The sequence below is a fragment of the Anabrus simplex genome, chromosome 1, assembly GCF_040414725.1.
Source record: "Anabrus simplex isolate iqAnaSimp1 chromosome 1, ASM4041472v1, whole genome shotgun sequence".
Classification (NCBI taxonomy): domain Eukaryota; kingdom Metazoa; phylum Arthropoda; class Insecta; order Orthoptera; family Tettigoniidae; genus Anabrus; species Anabrus simplex.
The window spans coordinates 1,559,488,206-1,559,508,099 of NC_090265.1; the positions used below are offsets into that span (position 1 = coordinate 1,559,488,206).

Genomic DNA, 19,894 nt, shown 5'->3' on the forward strand with positions numbered 1-19,894 from the left:
TGTATCTCCTTTCTATTCAAGTTCCATCATTTATAGCATTAACTTCAAACATAAAAAGGAATCCAGCACAAGCACTGCTCTAGTGACAAAAACGACCTTGTGTGCATGTAAACAGGTATTTGACCAATAAGATGTAGTTTTCATGCAGAGCAGAGCATTGTCTCTCTCTCCATCAAGAGTCTTTTGCATGTACCTACAACAGCGCTGCTGTGACATTACATTATGCATATTTTACATGTGTTTGTGAACACAAACATGAAGGTCTTGGAACATGCTACAAGTGAAGTACGGATGAACCTCTTGAAGACAACATTGTAGCTGGACCAGGAAGCAGCAGAAATATTTGAAAGGAAAGCAACATATGGCACCTTAAATAAGCAAATGATTGTAGAATAAACATGTGACAATGTTGTCTGCTGGTATGCTATTCTACCAGCACATGGTACTATCCTCTCTTCTACATTCCTCTCTTGATGATATACCTTCCTAGTCTAGTTTATTTTTTATACATTGCATATCTATTCTGGAAAAGCTGTCTCTGTGGATCAGTGGTAGAGTGTCAGCCTCCGGATCCCAAGCTAGCGGGTTCAAACCCGGCAGAAGTAGTTGGATGTTTGAAGGGCAGAATAAAGTCCATTTGACACTCCATGTCGTACGATGTTGGCATGTAAAAGATCTCTGGTGACACATTTGTGTTTACCAGACAAAATTAATAACATCTCAGCCATAGGCACCCAAGAGAGTTTGGTTTTTCTTGGTTTGCCATCTAGTAGGCCCAGAGCAAAAGAGAACATTAAAACTGACAAGCAGACAGCCAGATGGTATCAAATTGAAATGTCTGCACATGGTAGCTGAGGCCATATCATCATCATCATCATCATTCTGGAAATACTCCAATATAGGCCTAATTCTACTTCAATTAATTTATGTTAAAGCTGCAAATACTCAATATTCTATCTTAGAAAGAACTGATACTCACCTGCTAAAGTACGATACTTGATACTAATGCTGTCTAGAGAGGATTCATGAACTGAGTAGTGGGTCTGAGGACGTTTCAAGAGATAGTTCAAGGATGAGTTCTGACCACTGAAAGTTATGTTAGCAACACACTCATAGCCATTTTCAAGGTTACGACATTCGCTTCCTGTGGGACACTCCTCAAGAACACAATACTCCATTTCTTGACATGTCTTGCCTTTGTGTCCCCTCCTACATTTACATCTGAAACAGGAAGTTTAACATTATAAACCTGTTCTGATAAGAAATATTGTCTAGCAGTACCATCTTGAATGAAGTGACATTTTTTAAATTTCAATTTTTTTTTTTTGAGAAGGAAGCCACACTTTCCAGTGTCGACTCAGTTAAATGTAACTTAAAAGCTCTTCAGTCCGTCAAACACACAAGTTAAATATAAATATTATCCTACAATATAGCTGTAAAAAACATTATTAGACACACTATTAAACAAAGAATGACATGTTTTGTCCTTAAAGAACATCATCAGATTCTATCAAGTCACATTCAAAAAGTTAGAAATACTTATGTTCAGGGGTAGAAGAAAATAGAAATAATTCAGTAGCCAGCCCCTTTTCATCAGGAGCCAGTACATTTTTCACAAATATACATTATGAACACCACAGGTTAGACTAGGATAAAGCTACGTATTATTTTTGAAATGTGACCTTAAGTAGTAATAGTCTCATTTCATATAAGAATGTAAATTTATATTTTAAGATATACTAACCCAAATAATCACCAGTCACCTTCAAGGGCAGCATCTTTTAAAATTACACTACATGTGCCTGTTTGATTTCCCACCAGTAACATTCAACATGCTTAACAATGCAAACAAACCTTCAAAATCAGTGTAGGGTCTGTTTTTTTTTAGCATTCATTTTCTTGACGCACCTCGCTAAAAGTGCACATTCAGGATTTTTCATGAAACTCTCAGCCTCCTGCCGGCCCCGCGGTGTAGTGGTAGCGTGCCTGCCTCTTACCCGGAGGCCCCGGGTTCGATTTCCGGCCAGGTTACGGATTTTGACCTGGATCTGAGGGCTGGTTCGAGGTCCACTCAGCCTACATGATTACAGTTGAGGAGCTATTTGACGGTGAGATGGCGACCCTGGTCAAGAAAACCAAGGATAACGGCCGAGAGGATTCGTCATGCTGACCGCACGACACCTCATAATCTCCAGGCCTCCGGGCTGAGCAGCGGTCGCTTGGCAGGCCAAGGCACTTTGGGGCTGTTACGCCATTTTTTCAGCCTCCTAACACTTCGAGTGAGGATAGAATTTTTCGTTTGTTTTAAACGTTTCCAGTTTAAATGGTCCTGAAAATCCGGATACACCTTTAGAATGTTTGTCGGCAATACTACAAAAGTTAATGCATAATTTACACTTCGCAATTCCTTCTTCATAGCACAGCCACGGTAGTCATTCAAGCTATGATTCTCTGCATTGTGCATCATTCTCATACTTCTCTGAATCAGTAATATTCAGCTTGCTTAACAATGTAACCAAACCTTCAATATCAGTGTAGGGTCTGTTATTTTTTGCAATATAATAAGATGCCATGAACAATGCATTCATATGCTGTAACATTAGCATTCATTTTCATTACGCACTTCGCTGAAAGTGCTGAAATTTCCGTTTGCCTGAAAACTGAAACTTCGACGTATTTTTTATGTTTGATCTATCATTGTCTTGAACACCATAAATTTCACCCTGGCCACTGTCGCCCTGAACTCTACAGTTGGCACTTCCATCAAGTGTTTTCTCACATTCACGCCCTTTTGTATCACTTTGTGTTACATTTACGGGCCCTACTTATGAAAAAATCTGAAAGAAGACACTGTTACTCACATCAGTCAATTTGTGCGGTTTTGTTCGTTTCATTTTGCCGATTTTCTCAAGTATAGCACAGAAACGTAAAATACACCAGCGTTAAATGGCTTCCGAGTTCGCGAGCTTCGATGTCTGATGCTACATTGCAAATTTTCCGTAAACGCACAGGAATAAACACAACCGTATTTATAAAGTGCAAACCGTTCAATACCAAGATGCTGTAATTAAATTAAAAGTATAAATATTGTTCGGTGAAAATACAAGAATTGATAAACACGTCATTCCGTATGTTCTAAATGCAAAGAATGAATTCCACGGGAATTTATCAGCACTGCTTAGGCGGCAATAGTTGAGGAATGGCTAGTCACGGGAAGGATGGCGGTAATGTAGTGTTTGTGGAATTATTTCACTTAGTAGTTCTCTGCATTTCTCCACAACTCTGGTCTGATCTTTGTACTTGGCTACCAATAGCTGATCATCTGTAATGGAACTCGATGTGTTACGATATGTCCACATGTAAGGATACTTGTTGGACGAGTTACACCGATATCTCCCATGACCGCTAGGCAGCTCCTGCGCAGAACTGAAACATCCAGTTCCAAGGTACGAAGAGCAATTACAGAATTCAAGACTGCCAGAAGCACAGAAAATGTTTATTGCACATATTAGAATATATGAGCTACAGAAAGAAACGTGAAACACCACACGCATTGTTACTTTGTAAAGTGATGGGAACGTACATGTAAGGGAACTCCGGATTTCAAAAAATAAATTTTCAAAACCGAATTTGAAAATTTAGATGTTGATTCCCATAGGGAATCTGAAATATTTGTCCTGAATGAGTAAATTTATAATACCAATATAAATGGTCCATTATTGGACATTATAAATTTTCCAGGTAACTCATTCTTGGTTGCCAGCGTTTCGCCCTCGTGTGCTAGGGTGGGCTCATCAGTTGGTACCTAGCACACCTACCAATACGCTGGCTAGTGCATACCATGGAGGCCACTGCGTAGGCTAACTGGAGCCACCGGCAGTGCCAATGCACTAAGAGACTTTGTCTCATCACCAAAAATTGATGCCTGCTTGGCCATCAGACGATATAGATGTTGATTCCCATAGGGAATCTGAAATATTTGTCCTGAATGAGTAAATTTATAATACCAATATAAATGGTCCGTTATTGGTGTGCTAGGTACCAACTGATGAGCCCACCCTAGCACACGAGGGCGAAACGCTGGCAACCAAGAATGAGTTAGCTGGAAAATTTATAATGTCCAATAACGGACCATTTATATTGGTATTTGAAAATTTAGGCGCCAGGTAAAAATTTTCAGGCGCCATGGCGACTGGGCGCCCGGTATTTTTCGACCCTTGCTTATGTTTATCTCTGTTTAATATTTAGGAACTTAAATTCTAGAACTTATCTTAATAATGTCCTGCTTTGTCTCCATTCCATCATTAACTGCAAGGTTTGGACAACCATTACTTTGTCAATGGGGTGGGTCCAAGCTGTAGTCTACTGACCTACTTTCGCCATGCCATGTCCCTTCCCCTGCCACATCATGCCCCTCTCCTAGGCACATCATTGACATGTTTAATTTATGTTCCTGTTGTTATTATTTCTATTTTTTGTACTTAAAATTCTTTATGTAAATTATGCAAGGGTTTCTTAATGAGTATCTTAATGATCGTGTAATTTACGTTTATGTGAATGACTTTCTTTTTTTATTACCATAAATATATTTATTTTGGAATAGTCTAGTGAGCTTTTTTAATGAGTTGGTTAGTTTTTCTTTAATATTAGTTTTGTAATTTATGCTACGTTTACATGAATGGCTTTCGTAGAACTATATTTGTAGGCTTTTTAAAATTAATAGTTAGTCTAACAAGCTTTTTAACAGATAATTTAATTTTCCTTTAATTTTCCATTGTGTAATTCACGTTTACGTGAACCGCTTTCGTGGAACTATATTCGTAGTTTTATTATTATTATTTTAAGAGAGTCCTTGTATGATTTGTATTTTAGAGATATATGATAATCTATTTAAAGATCATCTCCAGTGTTGAGGACGGTGCGTAAGTTTTGGAGAACATACTACAGATCAGAATATTCTAACCTACATTCCAGGCATTTAAGTGGGAGATTACCTCCTGTGGGATTCATTAAGCGCTAATGTAAAAAGTGCAAGTTTGTCCAGATGTTAAGTAGGCTGAATAAGTGGGAAGTTTTTAAATTTGGTGCTCATTCAGGTATTATTATTATTATTATTATTATTATTATTATTATGTTAATTTATACAAAGGAACTAGGCAAATTTAATGCTCGCCTGTTTATCAAAAACATGTCCTTTTGAGTTCAACATGCTGTATGTTTAATTTCCCTTACCCATTGGAACCTGAATAATAGTCTAACCTGCAAGGACAGAAAATTATTTATTTTTGAGAATTATGCTTTAATTTTGTTTATTGAAAACCGGAAAAAAAAAATTGGCATTTTTATGAAGCTACATACATCATAGATCAATGCCTAACTGTTCGTTAACTGTTTTTCAGTCTTCAGTAGTGAAACATCGTGTGATATTTCTTGAAGCAGCTCTCCAGATGAAGTGGAACACCACATTTTACACATAGCCACCTCATTTCAGACCTTATTTTATGAGCCTTTCACACTTTGCAGGGTCTAGAAGGATGTTTCTTTCTTCCTGTTGGAGGAATAGGCACTGGAAAATGGCCCCATACTTCTCCACATCCTTTAAGTTTCTTACTGACAGATGCTGCCACATGGTGGAGATGCTGTAGGTTGTTGCAGGTGCTATTTTCACTCTGAATAACTTCAATGCTGTCTGAAGAGATATTTTATATAAATATTTGATGTCATTAATAGCTACCACTGCTGCTGTTAATCTTTGTTTGATACGCGCTGTGAAATTGGTTCCTTGTATTTGCAGTGTTATTCCAAGGTATTTAAATTTATTCACACTGGTTAGTGGTTCCCCATCGAAATGTATCACATTACTTGCTGCATGTCTGCTTCCTTTCCTAAAGGTCATAGTGATGGTTTCACTTCTGTTTACATGAAGGTCATTTGTTTTAGTCCACTCTACGAGCCGATCAAATGCCAACTGCAGAGCAGGTATTGATCTGGACACTAAAACCATGTCATCTGCAAACATATAAATGTTTGTGCCTTCTGTTTTCGTTGCCTGTATGACATCATGTGTAATGACGTTAAAAAGGAGAGGGCTTTAAAGGATCACCCTGTAGTACACCTGTAGTCTGGTCTATTGGATCGGATATTGTGATCAGAGAGTCTATTTGCACCTCGTTCTTTGCCAAAATATTTTTTACTAGTTGCAATATGGGATTATTTTTTCTTATGAGATCCTGAATCTTTGATATGACTTGTGTTGACTAATTGTATCACAGACTTTTAAATAATCCACAAATATAACATGTAGCTTCCCTTTCGTGAATCTAAAGGCTTCATGAATATGAATAAAACTTGACAGAATTTTCAAATGTTACAGTTTCTGAAAATATTTTAATTTCTATAACCTTCCTGTTAGACCAGTACAACTTGAGTTTAGGTTTTCTTACCTGACTCATGAAAATCATCAGCGAAAAATATGCCTTTATCTCATTAACCGTGCAAGAATACCATTTACTATCACATTTCAGATTTTTTCTCAACAAATTATTTGCCTGGAAAGCAGCATAGTCATTGGTTTCTATCGCAATCATTTCCCAGAACTCATCCTCAAGAAATTCAGAACACACATCTAATACAGAAGGATTTGTATCCAGTCTTCTCAAAATGGCGGTACTGAGACCAGAAACACCAGTGAATGGAAGTGTTTTCGGTGTACTGGAAATGTTTAACCAATTCCATGTTGAAGACCCATCTCATAAAGCAGCCCTGCCACTCCGGTCTTCATCTACATCATCCATGCTGTCGTCATCACTAGAATAATTTTCCCTAACACTGTCAACATCACTACCATCATCATTAGTGTAAGAAATATCACTGTCTTCTGAAGAAAAATCATTCTCATTATCACTTTCTAACAACTTTACAATATCTACATAATCATTAGGCATGTTTATTTACTAACAAGCACAAGCAGATAGCATTTTGTTTTTTTATACAGTATTCAGTGAACTTAGAAGGGTGGATTCAATTTAGAAGATTCACTGAACTTCAAGGAGTAATCTACATGCGGCGCAAGACTCATCACTTGCTAGTAACTAAAACTGCAAACGTTTATGCTAGTAACTAAAACTACAAGAGTTTATAAGTTGGTACGGAACAGTTCTGTATGGAAAATTCTAAATTCCCATGGAGGGAATTAGATATTTTTCACCAATAGAGCATGTCAAAAATGTCAAATACATCTGATATGTATTTGACACAGTTCTGTATGCCGGCGATCGGTCCAAAATGGTGCCAATGAGTTGATATATATCTACTATCGGTTTCTGGACTCTGTCGTTGTACTAGAGGGATCATACCATCTCTAGGAGGAAAAGAGCGGCAGTTTACCTGCTTACAACGACATAACCAAGAACAGTTCAGAAGAAATCACGTCGTAGTGTGATCAGGCATGTGGGCTGTTGCTTGTTTTCCATTTGAGCATGCAGCATGCCTTTCACCAGTTGTTTACTTTGCCACACAGCGTTTCATCTTATGGTTGTCATAAGTTTTCTCATTGTACATTTACTCTACATAATAGGAAAAAGACAATCATACTTAAAAGTACGGTTAAGAGTTACTTTACATGAAATCATTCCACGTGACAGTGCAGTTTCCATCATGCTGACATGGATTGCTTCTACAAGTGTCATCAGACACAACACCTTCCAGTATTGTACCAGGAATAAAAGAGACCTCGCCAAATGGTGGTGGAATGTCTAGTCCTGAGACATTCAGAGGGAAGAACTCCACAACCATAATTCGAGACCCATTGGTTACCTGAAACATATGAGACAAAAAAATTAATTTACTGGGCCAAATTACTTACCAGTTACTTTTTTTTAAATTTTTAAATTCAAACTTACATCAATTGCTATGGGAACATTGATTGAAAAAACAAATTTTTAAAAGAACATCTGACTGGCTATAAAAGGCACACAATTTTCAATTTTATAAAACTATATAGTCCAAATTGATCCCCCATCAGGAAGTTGAAAAATTAAATAAACAAGATTTCTACTTCTGGAGCAGCATGTGGCCGCGAGGGTCACTGAGCCTGCACCAAAAAAGAGTACCAGGGTAATTACTGGCAGCAAAGGCGGCTGGGCATAGAGCTAACCACTCTAACCACAGAAAGTGGAAGCCTTTACCTTCCACTTGTCCAAGGGCCTTCATGGAGTAAACGAAGATAGCTTTTTTTTTTCCTTTTTTTTTTTTTACAGTTTCCAAATTACACACATATTTAAGTGTACCACACAAATGGTTATTATTCTGGACTCAAAGTTCACTAGGATTCAAATTTCCTTCACAGGAGTTTCATCATCATCATCATCATCATCATCATCATCATCATCATCATCATCATCCCAATGCACATGGGATCTTCGAGATGATAAGTTATGTCACAGTCGTTCGGATTCCACATAAAATATAGATCCCATAGCTATCATCGTGTTACAAACTGTCACATATAACCACACACTTCTTTCCTTTCTTCAACGAGGATGATGACGACGATGTTTATTAACCCAACAGCGCAGAGTACTAGGTATGGCATGGCAGGTGCGAAGTGCCAGATTTATATGCAACAAAAAGCCCCTACAATACGCTGCTATCTGCTGTACGAATTGTAAACTAAGTCAAGCTTTCTTTTATACAGGGATAGTGTATTGTTTCCTTTTCGTTTTGGTGAATATATCAACCCTCTCGATGGACACTTTCCTTTGAGCAATTTCAAAGTCAGTGAGTTTTACCGCTGTGACAACCTATCTTGGCGGGATACTGTAAAGTGCGGCTCACTGATGAGAGTATTTCCTTCCTTTTGTAGGACAGTTACAACAGCTCGGGTGATGGTGATCATAATTTTGATGACAGTTCATTGATAAATGTTGTAGTGAAAATGAATAACACTAACCGTCTTACTAATAAACGATGTATAACATTTATACAAGGTTTATACATTGTTTATGTGAAATTCGTTACTAATAAACCGTGTATAAGTCTCCTGTGTATACATCTGTTATAGTTATTCATTGAATTTCGTATACAGACGAAGACCCCTGTATAAGCGCTGCAGCCAGTAGCGGAAAAAGGAACGAGTGAGCAGTTTATTTTCGTGGTATTTATTGTCTACAGTAATATAAACGTGATGAAATATTCGACTTATCCATATAACATTGAACACACATTGAAAGAATGGACGATAACGTTGATGATCTTCACGGTATTTTAAACATAGAAGACATACATCATTCAGAGGTTATGGAGGCTAGACATCTTCGTAAAGTAAAACACTTTAAAGAGACGGAATGACAATGAATGACTATAAAAGTAATGATGGTTGGGTGTATTTTTGTGTAATAATATGTTACTGCTTAATAGACTTTTGAAACTGCGAGTTTATTATACATGATCTGCCTCTACAAAGATCTTTATCAAATTTGAGTACCCTAAAAAGGGACATATTCCTTGAGATAAAAAATGGTATAACTTGAAAACTGTACTTAATATGATTTCCATACTTTGTAGTTGAATACGCAGAAATATGATGCATAAATGCCTAATAGAAATGTTTTTGATCAAACCTTTCTTTTAAGCTACAAAACAGTTTTTCCTTTCTCCTGAAAAGTAAGGATTTTGGAATGTGTACACTTTTTAACTCACCGATTCAATTACAATTGCCTACGTTTTCCGTACTATCCCAGTTAGGAGCTATTGATCTTTTCTTAAGCTTTTCCATTTATTTTTTGGCGTTCATTACACAAGCAAGCTGAAGAAATGTTGATATCAGTATAAGCCAATTTTCAGCTGTCTCACTTTGTGTTGCCACTGCCTTTTCGATATGCCGTGCTACTGCTCGACTTTCCAGAAAGTTCTGCTCGTAGATAACCAGCAGAAGCGACCATAAAGGCGGTGAACATGCGAAAAACGCCAGTGAACTACAGGAAGAGATTCCTACGCCTTGGAACGAGTGTAAACATGCTGTATAGTAATACAATGTGTATACTACGTTTATTCGCAAGAAAAATATAAAACGCTTATACAGGGTTTATTCCCTGTATAACTATACAAGTGTTAAACAACTGTATAAGGACTTTTTATTAGTAAGACGGTAAGTTTATACAAGGAGTATTTGATTATACCACCTATTCAATACAATCCATTGTTGCATGGTTAAATGAGCATAGAAACTACCAAATTATAAGGTACATGTTTTGCCCCTCTTTTACTGGACATCATCAGCCTTAGTCAATCCTAAAACCAACATTGGTATGAGGTCCTTATCCAATTTATATAAACTACTATGCTGTTAAACGCTTAATAATATTGACACTGTGGTTCCTTATATTTAGCGTACAAGGATATCTAAAACACCTATATACACACATTAAAATCAATTTTAAAATTATTAAAATGTTCATCTAAAAGAATTTTGTATCACATTTTTCTTAAAACTATTCGTGTCTGAATCTGAAGTGGATCTTCTTCATAACTGCTTGAACAATAAGTAATACTTAGGGACCAGTGTGCTGAACCCAAGGTTATTTATAGAAAGGATCAGTGTAACACAACATACGTAATGGGTGCGCGATCTGTTTTTAAAAAACATAAGAGTTAAAGATGCGTAGGTAAATTGAAGGCAATATGGACTAAGTTATTATCATAATATGTGTTGTGTAGAATTCTTATGCCCCGTTGTATAAAACATTTGATCTGAGTTTAAAGAGGAAAAATGGCTGCCAGACAAGTTGAACTTCGATTTTCCGTTGTATAAACGCTAATCTAAGATCATCTCGTCTTGATCTAGGTTCAGATTTGACTGCCGAATATTCGTCGGTTAATCTCCTTGAACTTAGATCATTATCATTCATATTAAACATTGAACTAGACCTAAAGACTTGAGAAGTGTTCCCTTGTATCGTATCTGCGTAAGAATACCGTACCTTAATAATATCGAGGTGCGTTATAAATATATTGAATGCTAGTAGTTAAATAATATTGCTAAAGATCGCTCGATTTTTCAGAAGTGAGGTTATGTGAATATCGGATAAACAATAGCCTACTGCAATACCAACATGTTGTTACTTAGTTTTATGATACTGCTTCAATAATTAATTCTTTTAAATTATGTTTCAAGTTTACAAAACAAAGCATATATATTTTCTGTAGCAGGGATGTCAGATTATTCTGACTTTTCATCTGATGAAGAAGAGTTGATTTTACAACAAGCTCCTCGCGTCTTTCGGCACAGACGGAATCCGATTATTGAAATTAGTGAAATGTTCAAAATAAGATTTCGTTTATCGAAAGATGTTGTGGAACGACTGGAACTAAAGTTAAGGGACACACTACAAAAACCTAGTCAAATAAATTATCCCCTGTCACCCATGTGCATGTTCCTAACAACTCAGGTTTTATGTTACAGCAAGTTTTCAAATGGTTGTTGGAGAGCTCTTTAACATTGACAAGTCAACGGCTTTCTCTTTCAACTTTGATGTCACCATTTAGGTTCTTTTATTTTCTATTATATGTTTGTACCTTGATAGTACAATATCCACCAGATCATCCTTTTCTCTCTGTGTGAAGTTCCTTCCATGTTTACTTCGCGAGATTACAATATTATCTTCTTCTCCTCCTTCGACAGTCACGGCAATTTCGTATTTCATTTGTTGACAGTCACGGCCAGGTCAGTCCCACCATTTAAGTATTATCCAACGGGCAGAGCTATTTCGTATTTCATTTGTTTTGCGGTGTTGCCACGTCAAATTTATTGAACTCCGATTACATTTGAACTACACATGTGTAAACCGAGTTCAGTTTTATACAACGCGATGAAGTCGTAATCTCAGTTCATTTTCAGAACTAAGTTCTTAATTGATCTCCAGTCAGATGTTTTTATACAACCGGGCCTTAGTTGATAACGAGTACTAGTAAACATTGGGGTGTTGGTCAGAATCGCTGCTAAACTTTTCAAAAGAGTGAACTATAGGCCCAAATGACAATTTCATGGAAACGTAATGTCTCTGGTACATGTAGACGACCATAGAAAGAAACGTGGATGTTTTGTTCAACAGATGTTATGTACATTCTACTGTTTCAGCAGCACTAGCCTGTCTCTATACACTTATATGCAACATAAAGCCCCCGCACAATATGCTGCCATCTGCTATAGGGATTGTAAACTAAGTCAAACTTTCTTTTACACAGGCTAGCGCTGCTGAAACAGTAGAATGTACATAGCATCTAGTGAACGAAAAATCCACATTTCTTTCTATGGTCGTCTACATCTATAAGGGACATTATGCTTCCATGAAATTGTCATTTGGGCCTATAGTTAACTCTTTTGAAAAGTTTAGCAGCGATTCTGACCAATACCCCAATGTTTATAGTACTCGTTACCAACAAAGAATTCTATACAACACATATTATGATAACTTAGTCCATATCGTCTTCAATTCGACTACACATCTTTAACTCTTATGTTTTTTAAAAACAGATTGCGCACGTTATTCAGACATGAATATTTTTAAGAAATAATGTGATACAAAATTCCTTTAGACGAACATTTCAATATTTTAAAAATTGATTTTAATGTGTATATGTATGCGTTTTAGATATCCTTGTACGCTAAATATAAGGAACCACAGTGTCAATATTATTAAGCGTTTAACAGCATAGTTTATATGAATTGGATAAGGACCTCAGACCAATGTTGGTTTTAGGATTGAATAAGGATGATGATGCCCAGTAAAATAGGGGCGAAACATGTACCTTATAATCTGATAGTTTCTATGCTCATTTAACCACGCAACTGTGGATTGTATTGAATAGGTGGTATAATAAAATACTCCTTGCATAAACTTAGTGTTAAAGTTGTTTTCAATACAGAACAATGATGAAAATAATGACTTGTAGTGAAAATGAATGCCAAAAATGGAGGCGATAGCAAGGTTTGTGATGTTAAGTCGCAAGCTTTTGTGTCAGATACCTATGCATTCCACTGGGAAGGTATGTCTACTTAAGTGGTTCAGAGGGAGGTATTTTCTGATATACAGTAGAAGGAGCTTTTATATTGAACCAAACTTTTTTACGGACATTTTAACAAGTGGTGGGTAGTGGCCTCCACCTGCACACTATCTAATGGAATGCAATGCAAATGCTCCCATGGTGAAGGGTTAAACATCTTTTCACTGCTGTAGATTTTAAAAAATTGATGTGTTGGAATTATGTCCATCGGTGTTCTCTAAGGTTGTTTAAAAACATAACTGTGTCCTAGTTTTCTTCAGGAAGGTGCAGCTCTCGTTTGGTACACCCCCAATGGAGGTGACTACATGTGCCTTTTTAAACACATACCAGCCTTCCTGCCAATTGTAAATTGCTCACTTCAGAGGTGGACTTGAAAGCAAAGGATATGAGAGACACACTCTCTCTCTCTCTCTCTCTCTCTCTCTCTCAAGCCCATGTCTGACCTGTACTCAGACTGCATAAAACACCTGCGCGTACCATGGATGTGGATTACCACAAATATGTTCACTGGTCTTTTCTCTATGATGCTGTTAATTTGTGTCACCATGTGACCTTGCCGCGGTGGGGAGGCTTGCGTGTCCCAATGATGCAGATAGCCGAGCCGCAGGTGCAACCATACCGGATGGGTATCTGTTGAGAGACCAGACTAACGAATGGTTCATCGAAAGGGGGGTAGCAGCCTTTCGGTAGTTGCAAGGGCGGCAGTCTAGATGATTGACTGATACGGCCTTGTAATAATACTCAACATGGCTTAGCTGTGTTGATACTGCTACACGGCTGAAAGCAACGGGAAACTACAGCCGTAACCACCTCCCGAGGACATGCAGCTTGCTCTGTATGAATGATGTACTGATGATGGCTTCCTCCCGGGTAAAATATTCCGGAGGTAAACTAGTCCCCCATTCGGATCTCCGGGTGGGGACTACACGAGAGGGGGTGATCATCAGGAAGATGGATACTGACATTCTGCGAGTCGGAGCGTGGAATGTTAGAAGTTTGAATCGTTGTGGTAGGTTAGAGAATCTGAAAAGGGAGATGGATAGGCTAAAGTTAGATGTAGTTGGTATAAGTGAAGTACGTTGGCAGGAAGAACAGGATTTTTGGTCAGGCGATTACCGAATTATCAACACGAAATCAAACAGGGGTAATGCAGGAGTTGGTTTAATAATGAATAAGAAAATAGGGCAGCGGATAAGCTACTACGACCAGCATAGTGAAAGAATTATTGTCGCCAAGATAGACACCAAACCAATGCCCACCACAATAGTGCAGGTCTATATGCCTACTAGTTCAGCGGATGATGAAGAAATTGAAAGAATATATGAGGAGATAGAAGATTTAATACAATATGTCAAAGGTGACGAGAATCTAATTGTGATGGGAGACTGGAACGCAGTGGTAGGCCAAGGAAGAGAAGGTAGCACAGTAGGAGAATTTGGATTGGGACAAAGGAACGAAAGAGGAAGTCGGCTGGTTGAATTCTGCACTGACCATAATTTAGTCCTCGCCAATACTTGGTTCAAACACCACAAACGACGGCTGTATACGTGGACGAGACCTGGAGACACTGGAAGGTATCAAATAGACTTCATTATGATTAGGCAGAGATTCAGAAACCAGGTGTTGGATTGCAAAACTTTCCCAGGAGCAGACGTGGACTCTGACCACAACTTGTTGGTCATGAAATGCCATCTGAAATTGAAGAAATTGAAGAAAGGAAAGAATGCAAAAAGATGGGATCTAGACAAGTTGAAAGAAAAGAGTGTGATGGATTGTTTCAAGGAACATGTTGCACAAGGACTAAATGAAAAGGCCGAAGGAAACACAGTAGAGGAAGAGTGGAGAGTCATGAAAAATGAAGTCAGTAGGGCTGCTGAAGAAATGTTAGGAAGGAAGAAAAGATCAACTAAGAATCAGTGGATAACTCAGGAGATACTAGACCTGATTGATGAACGACGAAAATACAAGAATGCTAGAAATGAAGAGGGCAGAAAAGAATACAGGCGATTAAAGAATGAAGTGGATAGAAAGTGCAAGGTAGCTAAGGAAGAATGGCTGAAGGAGAAGTGCAAGGATGTCGAAGGCTGTATGGTCCTGGGAAAGGTAGATGCTGCATACAGGAAAATCAAGGAAACCTTTGGAGAAAGGAAATCTAGGTGCATGAATATTAAGAGCTCAGATGGAAAGCCACTTCTAGGGAAAGAAGACAAAGCAGAAAGATGGCAGGAGCATATCCAACAGTTGTATCAAGGTAACGATGTAGATAATTTCGTTTTGGAACATGAAGAGGCTGTTGATGCTGATGAAATGGGAGACCCAATTTTGAGGTCAGAGTTTGACAGAGCTGTGAGTGACCTAAATAGGAACAAGGCACCTGGAATTGATGATATTCCCGCTGAATTACTGACTGCCTTAGGAGAAACCAGCATGGTAAGGTTATTTCATTTAGTGTGCAAGATGTATGAGACAGGAGAAGTCCCATCCGATTTTCAGCAGAATGTTGTTATACCTATTCCCAAGAAAGCCGGTGCTGACAGGTGTGAAAACTACCGCACTATTAGTTTAGTATCTCATGCCTGCAAAATTTTAACACGTATTATTTACAGAAGAATGGAAAAACAAGTTGAAGCTGAGTTGGGGGAAGATCAATTTGGCTTCAGAAGAAATGTAGGAACACGTGAAGCAATCCTGACTTTGCGTCTGATCTTAGAGGATCGAATCAAGAAGGACAAGCCCACGTGCATGGCATTCGTAGATCTAGAAAAGGCATTCGATAATGTTGATTGGACCAAGCTATTTATGATTCTGAAGATGATAGGGATCAGATACCGAGAACGAAGAATTATCTACAACCTGTATAAAAATCAGTCTGCAGTGATAAGAATCGAGGGCTTTGAAAAAGAAGCAGCAATCCAGAAAGGAGTGAGGCAAGGCTGCAGTTTGTCCCCTCTCCTTTTCAATGTTTACATAGAACAGGCAGTAAAGGAAATCAAAGAGAAATTTGGAAAGGGAATCACAGTCCAAGGAGAGGAAATCAAAACCTTGAGATTTGCCGATGATATTGTTATTTTATCTGAGACTGCAGAAGATCTCGAGAAGTTGCTGAATGGTATGGATGAAGTCTTAGGTAAGGAGTACAAGATGAAAATAAATAAGTCCAAAACAAAAGTAATGGAGTGCAGTCGAACGAAGGCAGGTGATGTAGGGAATATTAGATTAGGAAACGAAGTCTTAAAGGAAGTAGATGAATATTGTTATTTGGGTAGTAAAATAACCAACGATGGCAGAAGTAAGGAGGACATAAAATGCAGACTAGCACAAGCAAGGAAGAGCTTTCTTAAGAAAAGAAATTTGCTCACTTCAAACATTGATATCGGAATTAGAAAGATGTTTTTGAAGACTTTTGTGTGGAGCGTGGCATTGTATGGAAGTGAAACATGGACGATAACTAGCTCAGAAAGAAAGAGAATAGAAGCTTTTGAAATGTGGTGTTACAGAAGAATGCTGAAGGTGAGATGGATAGATCGAATCACGAATGAAGAGATACTGAATCGAATTGGTGAGAGGAGATCGATTTGGCTAAATTTGACGAGAAGAAGAGATAGAATGATAGGACACATCTTAAGACACCCAGGACTTGTTCAGTTGGTTTTTGAAGGAAGTGTAGGTGGCAAGAACGGTAGGGGTAGACCAAGGTATGAATATGACAAACAGATTAGAGCAGATGTAGGATGCAATAGCTACGTAGAAATGAAAAGGTTAGCACAGGATAGGGTGGCATGGAGAGCTGCATCAAACCAGTCTATGGACTGATGACTCAAACAACAACATCAGTTGACCAGTTAGAGATTTATTAGGAAATACAAGACACATAGTATCGTGTGGCAAGATAATCTTGTGCCATTTAGATAGAAACTGAAGCAACTGTTTTCCACATGTTCTCATATTATACACCTGTATTTGTTCATAAAAATGTAATGGATATGTTGAAAAATCTCAGAATTAAAAATGAACCTGATGATACCATGGAAGAAGTTATCAATAAATCAAATTATGTTTATTACACAAATATTTCTCTAATCATAATTTTTTTCAAATAAATTGAAAAAATATAAATACTGGTGACGATCATTGTTATCTTCTAAAACATCCAGTCCTTCAGAATCTGGTAAAGGTTTTTGAATAGGATCATAAAAGTCAAGTACTAATTGATTTGAAATAGTCCTAAGAAGCCTGGGTTTTCAGAAATGAGCAGTGGGTGAAAAAAAAAAAAAAAAGGGGGGGGGGGGATGTCAGTGGGATTCAGTGTGGTACACAACCTCAAATTCCATTAATCTCAGCCAGGACCAAACCTGCTATTTTGAAAACACAAGGCCAAAACCAAAGTGAATGCACCACCAAGGTAAGCCAGACTTGGCAGAGAACAGAACAACATAATATTTGAGGAATGCATGGAGAGAATGTCAAATGTGGTGCGCTCAATGATAAAACTACATAGGAAGTGAAATCAACTAGAACAAAAAAATACAAAATACACATCAGTTCATTACAAACTCGACATTTCTTTTTGCTAAAATATTACTTATTATATAAGTGATGTCTGGTTTATACATAACCTACCATCCCGCTCATTAATTTCAATACACCTAATAATTTACATCTAATTCCCTGTAGATACGGTATAATACCGTGGGTACGCTTGAGTAAGAAAAGGAATAGTACAACACTTGTAAACATGTCAGGTTTATGCGAGGTTTCTTCATCTAGATGCAATATTACCCCTGAAGAATGGTGTGTACATAAACAATAGATACCTGAACTGGTATGTTTGTTTAGCTGGTTAACGATTGAAGGCCCATTCAATACACCTCTGATGTTCCCTGTAGTGTTGTGATGGCCCACAATGAACTGCAAGCATTGCTAAGATACATACTATTTCGTTCCTACATTTCCGTTCCTTAGTGACAGCTGACAGTATGCACTTTGTTATTATGGCTCCAAGAGTGGAGATATACATAGAAAAAACGTGCTGCAATTGTAGCACACAGAAAAGCAGGTTTATCAATTCGCCAAATTGTGAAACAATGTAGTGTGTCAATAGGGGGGAGTGCAATACACCCTTCACTGCCAGACGACAACAGTTAGTAATAACGACAGACCACAACCAGGACAACCTCTAAAACAATTAAAAGTGATGATAAATTCTTCAGAATTACTAGGAAGAGAAAGAGGTTCGAAACAGCACCACAAATTTGCGAATTGGTAGAAATGAACAAGAAACAAATATTTGTTACAACAGTAAAAAGGGGACTGATTGAAGCTAGCTTGAAAGGATGTGTGGGAGCAATGAAACCCCTTCTGAAGCCCATAAATAAATAAATAAATAAAAAGAGACTTGAATGGGTAAGAAAACATCTTAACCATTCAGGCCGGTTCGACGTACATCACGTCCGCGGGACTCTACTTGTTCAGCCGGCTGGAAGTACCGCAAATGGCCAATGCAGGCGGAAGTTAGAATAACTATTACTCATGTAACACCGCTGCTTCGCAGGATTTGTTTTCACCTTATGAATCAAGAAGTTTCGTACTTTCATGCCATCTCTGTTTCATAATTAGAACTAATATGAAACTGATCGGTATCTGTTGCTTTTGAATCATATCGATGAGGGATACAACATGAGATGTGCTCTATTTAGTTTCAAGGTATTTACTTTAAAAGGTATCCTTTCCTTCCATCTCGAGAATATTTTGTGAACTATATCTAACTTGAAAATTCTTACCACTTATGAAGGGGAAGCACTGAAAGCAAATACTGCGCAGATATTTTTTTGCTTCGTAGGCTAGCAGCTACTCAGTCACAGAGGAATGGCTAGGCCGTCTCATTCTCTTATGGGCACGGAGATTATTGGTTTGATGATAGTAGTGGAAGTGATGTATCGAGAAGCGATATTTTCGGTAGTGATACGGACAGCCACTATGAACAGCAAGAGGTTGCTGGAGAAGTGGCAGACAGCACAGATGAAGAAGAAATAGCTTCAGCCGTAATAATTTCGTCCACTGTTCAGTGGTTGTGGTGAGAGGTAGATGTCGTCACGAGCACACAAAATATCCCCTTCTTGGGTGTGCCAGGTACAAGAAAGCATTTCATGATGTGGCCGGTTATTATTAATATTTAAGATTTTGGAACTATAAACGAACATTGCAAGAATTATGTTCAAAGAAATTGTGGTATTTAAAATTCCATGTAGTTGTGGTTGTACCAATTGTTTATTGTAACTAGCATTTGTAGACTTTAAGGTATTAACTTGTGAGGCAGGGTGTACTGCCACGTGCCATTTCTAGGAGTATTTTTCCATTTATTTCCTGCCGTTTGCTGGTTCATCAGAAAGAATATTCTCGAAAAACTTTCTGATAAGCCAGAATAACAACCTTTTCTATTGGTGAATGTGGGTGTTGGGGAGTAATGCGATTGGTCACCTGTGATCGCACGATTTCCGGTTTTTGAACCTCCATGTGTGCAGAGCTTGTTTGTGTGTCTTCAACATCTGACCGACCTAGCAAGCGGACGTGCTCGGCGTTCGTCCCCTCTGGGGTAAGCGCTATTCACTTGTTACTTATGTTTCAGCCTTTCATTTTAACATAACTTTTCCATCGTAATGTAAATTGTAATTTGTGCGTCGGAGTTGACATTCCACATTCGCCAATTTAAATATCAAATTTATTTTCGGAGTCAATTCTCTTTTTTTTGTTCAGAGTATTGTGTCTAAATGTAAATTTAACTTTCGTTTCTTGTTTAACAATATTGTCAATCTCCTGTAAAAAAATTTGTTTC

The 19,894-nt window shown here is 37.9% G+C and overlaps 1 protein-coding gene across 1 annotated transcript in view; it reads right to left on the reverse strand.

Annotated features, from left to right (window-relative positions):
• crb (crumbs) overlaps positions 1–19,894 on the reverse strand; it is a 625,965-nt gene that overhangs the window by 90,937 nt on the left and 515,134 nt on the right. Inside the window, exons 24-25 of the mRNA XM_067138875.2 lie at positions 7,622–7,815; positions 980–1,221 (exon numbers count right to left, since the gene is read on the reverse strand). Of these exons, the coding sequence (XP_066994976.2) occupies positions 980–1,221; positions 7,622–7,815 (436 nt within the window). The remainder of the gene's footprint in view (positions 1–979; positions 1,222–7,621; positions 7,816–19,894) is intronic.